This window comes from the organism of the source record quoted next (genome assembly GCF_019968985.1).
Source record: "MAG: Porospora cf. gigantea B chromosome Unknown PgB_NODE_1290_length_6655_cov_106.225, whole genome shotgun sequence".
NCBI lineage: Eukaryota > Apicomplexa > Conoidasida > Eugregarinorida > Porosporidae > Porospora > Porospora cf. gigantea B.
This window is the reverse complement of record NW_027178620.1, coordinates 1-6655: the sequence shown is the minus strand read 5'-3', so window position 1 is coordinate 6655 and position 6655 is coordinate 1. Positions and strand designations below refer to the sequence as shown.

General features: G+C 52.0%; 4 protein-coding genes across 7 annotated transcripts; 2 read left to right on the top strand and 2 right to left on the bottom strand.

The window, feature by feature from the left end:
• Positions 1–333: 333 nt before the first annotated feature.
• On the top strand, positions 334–972 carry KVP17_002432 (uncharacterized protein; the record flags this gene model as incomplete). Of its 2 annotated transcripts, none has more annotated exons than XM_068518683.1 (2): positions 334–464; positions 492–972. In XM_068518683.1, the coding sequence occupies 2 exons, from the start codon at positions 334–336 to the stop codon at positions 970–972; spliced, it is 612 nt and encodes a 203-aa protein (XP_068378927.1). The 2 variants fall into 2 exon arrangements, with proteins under 2 accessions (XP_068378927.1, XP_068378928.1); XM_068518684.1 differs by lacking the exon at positions 334–464 and having other exon boundaries at positions 508–822; positions 907–972.
• Positions 973–978: 6 nt separating this feature from the next.
• Positions 979–2637, bottom strand: KVP17_002431 (uncharacterized protein; the record flags this gene model as incomplete). The annotated part of the gene is made up of 1 exon (XM_068518682.1): positions 979–2637. The coding sequence occupies one exon, from the start codon at positions 2635–2637 to the stop codon at positions 979–981; it is 1659 nt and encodes a 552-aa protein (XP_068378926.1).
• Positions 2638–2691: 54 nt separating this feature from the next.
• On the bottom strand, positions 2692–3870 carry KVP17_002433 (uncharacterized protein; the record flags this gene model as incomplete). 2 transcript variants are annotated; one of them, XM_068518685.1, is made up of 1 exon in its annotated part: positions 2692–3870. In XM_068518685.1, one exon carries the CDS (start codon positions 3868–3870, stop codon positions 2692–2694), a length of 1179 nt encoding a protein of 392 aa, XP_068378929.1. The 2 variants fall into 2 exon arrangements, with proteins under 2 accessions (XP_068378929.1, XP_068378930.1); XM_068518686.1 differs by having other exon boundaries at positions 2692–3819.
• Positions 3871–4500: 630 nt separating this feature from the next.
• On the top strand, positions 4501–6531 carry KVP17_002434 (uncharacterized protein; the record flags this gene model as incomplete). 2 transcript variants are annotated; one of them, XM_068518689.1, is made up of 2 exons in its annotated part: positions 4501–4548; positions 4577–6511. In XM_068518689.1, coding segments are annotated over 2 exons (1983 nt in total), but the record flags the coding sequence as incomplete, so codon positions are not given.
• Positions 6532–6655: the final 124 nt, after the last annotated feature.

Genomic DNA, 6655 nt, shown 5'->3' with positions numbered 1-6655 from the left:
ACCGCCGCTGGTTGCAGCGGCCGTGCCCATCATTCCTGCCGCGGCTGAGCCCGCGATAATTCCTGCTGCAGTAAATCCTGCTGCTGAAAAATATTATGAGAGATCCACACTAGGAAATCCTCACCCGTCACTCCGGCTACCACCAGGACAGGTGCAAGTACAGCTCCAGTGACGGAATGGTTGTGATGGAAAGCTACGAGTTCCCGACCTCTAAAACCCGTACTACTCCGTAGAGGATGCATTGTTGACCCATCCTATGGATTTCACGCGTCAAGATGGTCTTCCGAGTTCTAAAACCCGTACTACTCCGTAGAGGATGCATTGACCCATCCTATGGATTTCAAGATGGTCTTCCAAGTTTGTGTCAACGGTGAGAAGTGGCTGGACCCAGAGAATAGGGCAATTATGGCCAAACGCGGAAAGGGAGGCAAAACCGTTCTCGAGTTTAAACTCCAGGACAGACTGTAGGCCACAGATTCAGGTTCACACAGAGAGTATGTCAACGGAATGCAAAAGCGCAAGGACGTCAGGAGAAAACAGGCAAAGGATACTGAGAAAGCCGAGGAGAAACAAGTCCGAAAGGAGAGAAAAGCTGATGTCAAACAAACCGTTCACCGGAAGTACGAGGAAGCCGTGGTAGCCTACGAAGAGGCGCAGAAGTGGCTGGACTCCCGAGAACTCGAAAAACACGGGGAACTATTGCAGGACCGACATGACCGACAGACCATGGAATACATGCAGCGAATCGTGAAGAAGAAGAAACTGCTGGCCAACCAGAAAAAAACTACAGTTTCTGGTGAATTTTACGCCAAAGGAAAAAAGGTAGGAAATCTACTTGAATCTTCCTATTTAACAAACAATAATACTATATTCTTTATCAAACAATATTTTTGTACATCGCTCCAGACGAATCTGTCGGTTGAGGTCGAAGTCAACGCCGAAGTACCCAACTGGATGCTTGATGATGAATAATCGCCGTTAGTATGTGCTACAACACCTGCTGGACATTGAGGTAGTGACGAAATTCACCACACCGATGCTCAAGCTTCGGTGTCTACCGACTCGGGTGCTCTTGAGGTTCACGTTGTGGTGCCTAAACAGATGCTCCGAGCGCTCCAGTGAGACCCCTGAGGTCTCAGGTAGTACCCGCTTGAAGAAGACGACCCCGAACGTCGTCAAAACAGCGCAAAAGAAAAAAATTCCGGACAACTGTTCCTTGTTGAAGCTGGTGATGGAAATCGTCTGTACCACGCCTGCCAAGAGCCAGTGAACTGTCGAGGTGAGAACCGCGCCGTAAATACGTTGGCTTGCTGGAAACAGTTCCACGGCGTAGATCCACATAATCGGTCCCCAGGACCAAGCGAATGCACAGAAGAAGATGCAGAGCGACAGCACCCACATGAGCGCCACTTCTTGGCGCTCTTTCTTACACAAGACCAAGACCGACGCCTGTCCGAGCACCAGAGCCATTAGGATGCCTCCATACAGCAGTAGGACCTTCCGGCCGTACTTGTCGACGCACACGAAACAGAACAGCACGGAGACGAAGCCAATAAGGTTCATGATCAGGTCTCCATACAACGATAAATTGGTCGTTGGAATAGCACGCTCGAATACAGGCGGTGCGAACGTTAGTATGAGGTTAATACCGGTGGTCTGCTGAAACACTGGAAACAATATGGCAATCCAACTCCGATAGCATTTCCTATTAGTACGCCGGAAGATGGACTGCAGCCCATCCCGTATGCTTGACGGGGACGAGTCATCGAGACAGGCGGCAATCTCGTCCATGACGCAGTAGCTGTCTCTAGTCGCGTTGAGTACTCGTTGGGCCTCATGAATCCTCCCATGCGATATGAGCCATCGAGGACTTTCCGGAACCGTGAACAGCATAAGGAACAGCGTCAAGGCCGCGCCGCCACCACCCGCGAGAGCGACTCTCCAGCCCAGCTCGTACTCCACCAGAACTACCTCGCATCCAGCTGTCACCACCAGGGCGGCGGAAATACCCATCTGCCATAGAGTGATCACAGCTCCCTTCGCTTCTGTGGGCGCCAGCTCAGCAACATAGACTGGCATCACGGTTGATATGCCGCCAACGGCTAACCCAAACACTAGACGACCACAGCAGAGCATTATCAAGGAGTTCCACGACGTGAATCCCATTATTCCCGATCCCACAAGGGCCGTAACGCTCCAGAACCTTAATGCCAGCAATCTACCGAAAGGATGAGTCAACGAGGGCGACAGCAGCGAGCCTACTGCCGCGCCTAGGGTGAAGCTTACCACTATGCTCATGATGCCAGCTGATTGACGACTTGGAAGTACATCCCAACCGAAATACTGCTGAAAATCATGGTAGACGAAGGTACCCGTGACACTACTCAGACCCCAACCCATCACGAAACCCCCAACGGCTCCCACAGTCGCGATGTACCAGACACAGAACCTCGTTCGAGAGTAGTGATGTCGTGGAGGCACGGCCAAACTTGGCCCTACGATGAAGTCGTCATCCGTCACGACCTCAGCACTGACATTCGTCTCACTCCAACCTTCTACTGCAAGGGCTCCTACTGCTATCGGACCCAGAAGCGCATTTGTCGCCGTTTCAACGTCGTCGCTGAGTTCTTCCAGCATAGCATTTATATGGGTTTTATGCCAGGATTTACCGTGTACATTTTGGCGTTAAAATCACTTCAGCCCAAAGAAAAACTCCCCTTCCTCAATGTCGAACAGGCGAGCCGTGAAAGGACTTCGGTGGAGCCTGTCACCGAAAACTTTGTGGTCGCTAGGTTTTTCCTTGTCATTCGGCCTTCGAATGATGTCGTACTTGAAGTTTCCAGACTTGTCAGCGGCGATGAGGAGGTCGACTGTTTTTCCGCAGATATCGAAGTCCCGTATGTCCTTGTGGTGTGCGCTAGCCGCTGCCATCACGTCTAGCAGTGTGCGAACCTTTCCCCCTCGCTTTTGAAGCCAGCGACCGACTTGACGAGGCCTAACGTTCTCCTTTCGAAGGGTCAGAAGCTGACTGCGATCCGCTGTGATGAAAGCCATGAACTCGGTAGGTAGGAATCGGTCTTGCTTCTCCTTGTTGCCAGAACGTTCTGGTATGTCGTAGTTTGGTATTTCCTTACTCACCTTGAAGATATCCTCAAACGCTGTGGAGCTCCATCCCGTCGCACTGCCCTTCTCCATCTCATGCACCTTGTTTCTCCTTACATTGTCGTAAAGCCGGATGTAGTGCGTGACGAAGGCCACCGGCGTCACCTTCGTAACGTCGGACTTCCCAGACGCGTGGAAGTCGTTGACACAGATCCCCCAGTAACGGTCGACGGTTCCCGTGAATGCCCCCAGAACATGAATCTTGTACGCCAACATAGTGTGGCTGTGCATATGACCATCTCGATCCTTTCGCTGAAACCAGTTCTGCTGGGGGGTGCAGCGAGTCTTCAGCACCTCCAATGCATCGAACGATTGGGATTTTGGAATCTTGTTAAGGGCCTGCTTGAAGGTTTCGTCCAGGAAGGTTAGTGGGTCGTCAGTGCCGCCTTTGCCACCAGTTTTGCCAATCCATCGGTTCCGTGTCACGTTTAAGTACCACGAGACTAACTTCGTGAATATCAGAGAACTCATCCGAGCTGATGGTGACTCAGCACCCTTCCTGTTGTCGTTGAGCGGGAACACTGCAGTCGCCCATTCGTTCATCTCGAACCCCCTCTTGATCTTGAATACCTTCTCTCCGCTTTTATTCAGGATGATCTCTGCGAATTGGGGGGGCATTTGGTTGGCATTTTGCCTGTACAGGAATCTCTTTAGCATCTTGGCATTATTTGCGGCCCAAGCCAAGCCTACGAGGGCAGCTACTCGCATGGCGAAGCACGAGTGCACCTCCGCTGAAGGATGGGTATGCTGCTTGGAAGAACTATGTGAAGAGCCTTCTGGAGTCCTAGATGCGCTGCATCTCTGCGATCACTGCATCATCAATGCAGCGTCGCCAGCATAGGCAAGATGGGATTATCGCCCACAAAACGCGCGTCCGACACTTAAGGCAGATTGGCTGCCTGACCACAGTTCCGAGGTACGTCCAGGAGGCTGTTGTTTTTAGGATTGGATTGTACCTGGAGGCAGCTTGTGTGCGGTGCGGTTGTTTCTAAAATGGCCGGATTGAAATTCTTCTTGTGTCTTGCAGGTATCTGTGTTGCCACAACCACAACCACGCGGAGTCTGCAACTTGGAAAGAACGGCAGACCCCTCCGTCCGCACGTCCGTCATAGCGTTCAAGACGTTAACTGGAACCAGTGAAGACTTCGGGAGGAACCAGCGAGGCAACTTTTATCATTTGTGTCAAAACGATCCACTCTTCTGAAACTTGAGTCCTCGTATCAGCAGATACGAGGCTGGAGTCTGGTCTGACCCGTTACCATTGAACTGCGCTACCCGTGTTGTAGTCACCCAGCATGACTCATCACCGGCAATAAACCAATTCTTGATTTCGTTGTGATGGATTCTGACATCTACAACAACCTTCGCAAGTTGATTACCGTAGTGGTGAGTGCTCACCCTCCGTTTAATTCAGGATGATCTTCGAGATGTCGGGCTGCAGCAGTATATCAACCTACCCCGTATCTGCGTCGTTGGATCCCAATCCGCTGGAAAAAGCAGCGTGTTGGAGGGCGTTGTTGGGATGGACTTCCTACCCAGAGGCGAAGGCGTCGTCACCCGTAGGCCGTTAGAGCTGCGGCTAGTGCATCTAAGTCCCAACGAGCACCCAGCAGCCACTGCTTGGGCAGTCTTTGACGCCGTTCCCGATACGAAGTTCACAGACTTCTCGAAAGTGAAAGCAGAAATTGAGCGGCAAACTGACCTCGTCGCCGGAAAGAATAAAGGTATCGTTGACAAACCGATAATCCTCACGGTGTATGGCGTCAACTGCCCTGACCTTACAATCATCGACTTGCCTGGGATCACCCGAGTGCCTCTCAAGGACACGGATCAGAATGAAGACATTGAGACACTCACTCGTAACATGGCCTTTCGCTACGCCAATGACCCCCGAACGATTGTCCTCGCTGTCATACCGGCCAACCAAGACATCTCGACGTCCGACGCTCTTCAGCTTGCGCGTTCTGTGGACCACAAGGGCGTTAGGACCATTGGCGTCATCACGAAAGTGGATCTTATGGATCGCGGCACCGACGCCGCTCGTATGCTTCGAGGAGACGATATTCCTCTGCGACTTGGGTATATCGGCGTCAAACTACGATCACAGAAGGACATCAAAGAGGGTAAAAGTGTTCAGAGTGCCATAGAATCGGAACGGGAGTTCTTCTCCACACATCCGGTATATCGAGGTCTGAACCAAGGCCTCCAAGGCACCCGAACGCTCACTCAGAAATTGACAAAAGTCCTCTTTCGACACATCCGGAATTTCCTTCCTGAAATAAAGCACGAAGTCACCTCCAAGTGCCGGGGGATAGAAGCCAGACTCTGCGAACTGGGAGACGGGGCTCCAATCCGCAACGAGGAGCGAACCCAGTTGATGTGGACTCTAGTTACCGATTATTGCGAAATCTACAAGAACATCATTAGGGGAAAATACGACAAACGGCTGACGACATATTTTGAAGGACAGGACCTGATTGGGGGTGCCCATATACGCCAGATTTTCAATGACATGCTCACAGAGCACTCTGATCGGCGAGTGACACATGACATGTCAGATTATGATATCGACCTGGCTATTAGGAGACATGAAGGTGATTCACTACCTGGATTCCCAAGTCCTGACACATTCGAGTACCTGCTCCTGCCCCATATGAAACAGCTCCACTCCCCCGTCATGGAATGCCTTGACCGTGTAGCAGCCGCGTTGGAGTTGATGTCCAGTAAGGTTGCTGAGAGGATCTTCAATCGGTTTCCGGGGTTAGAAGTCCGAGTTATGGACCTATCTCAGCAAATAACCCAACTGGAAAAGGAGAAGACCAAGGAGATCCTCGCGAACTACATCCACGCGGAGACGGGTTACCTTTTCACGAACGACAGGAGTTACCTCTCGTTCCACGCGCAGATGGGAACCGTGCTCCCCACAGAGATGCAGGAGAACAACACATCGCCGCCGGATCCATCGAGGCTGGCGAAGCTCGCGCAGGGGGCCGGTCAGGTCGCCGTTACCGCCCAGCAGTCCGTCAGCGGCATGTGGCCATCTCCTCCCGAGGAGACCAAACCTAAATACAGCATCCACTTCATCAACGAAATCCGTCAGAGGCTGGATGGCTACTTCGAGATCGTAATACGCAACATACGGGATTCCGTTCCGAAGATAATAGGTTGCTTCCTGGTCCGCTCCTTGCAAGACACACTGTTGTATGAAATGTATCACAAGCTGAACGACCAAGAGGAGTTGGCAAGGCTGTTGTCGGAACCTGATAGTGTCCGCGAAGAGAGAACGATGCTGAGTACACAGCTGGACACCTTACGGAAGGCTATGGCTGTGCTTCACAAGGACCCCTCAGTAAGCTCTCTGATGATTGATGGCTTCGATGAGTTCTACGACGCCGACCTTCATGTCCACCAGAACGGCCAAAAACCAACGCAAGCGGCATCTCCAGTTCATCAGCAGCCAACCCAGTTCCAGCACCCACCCCCGCCCCCACAC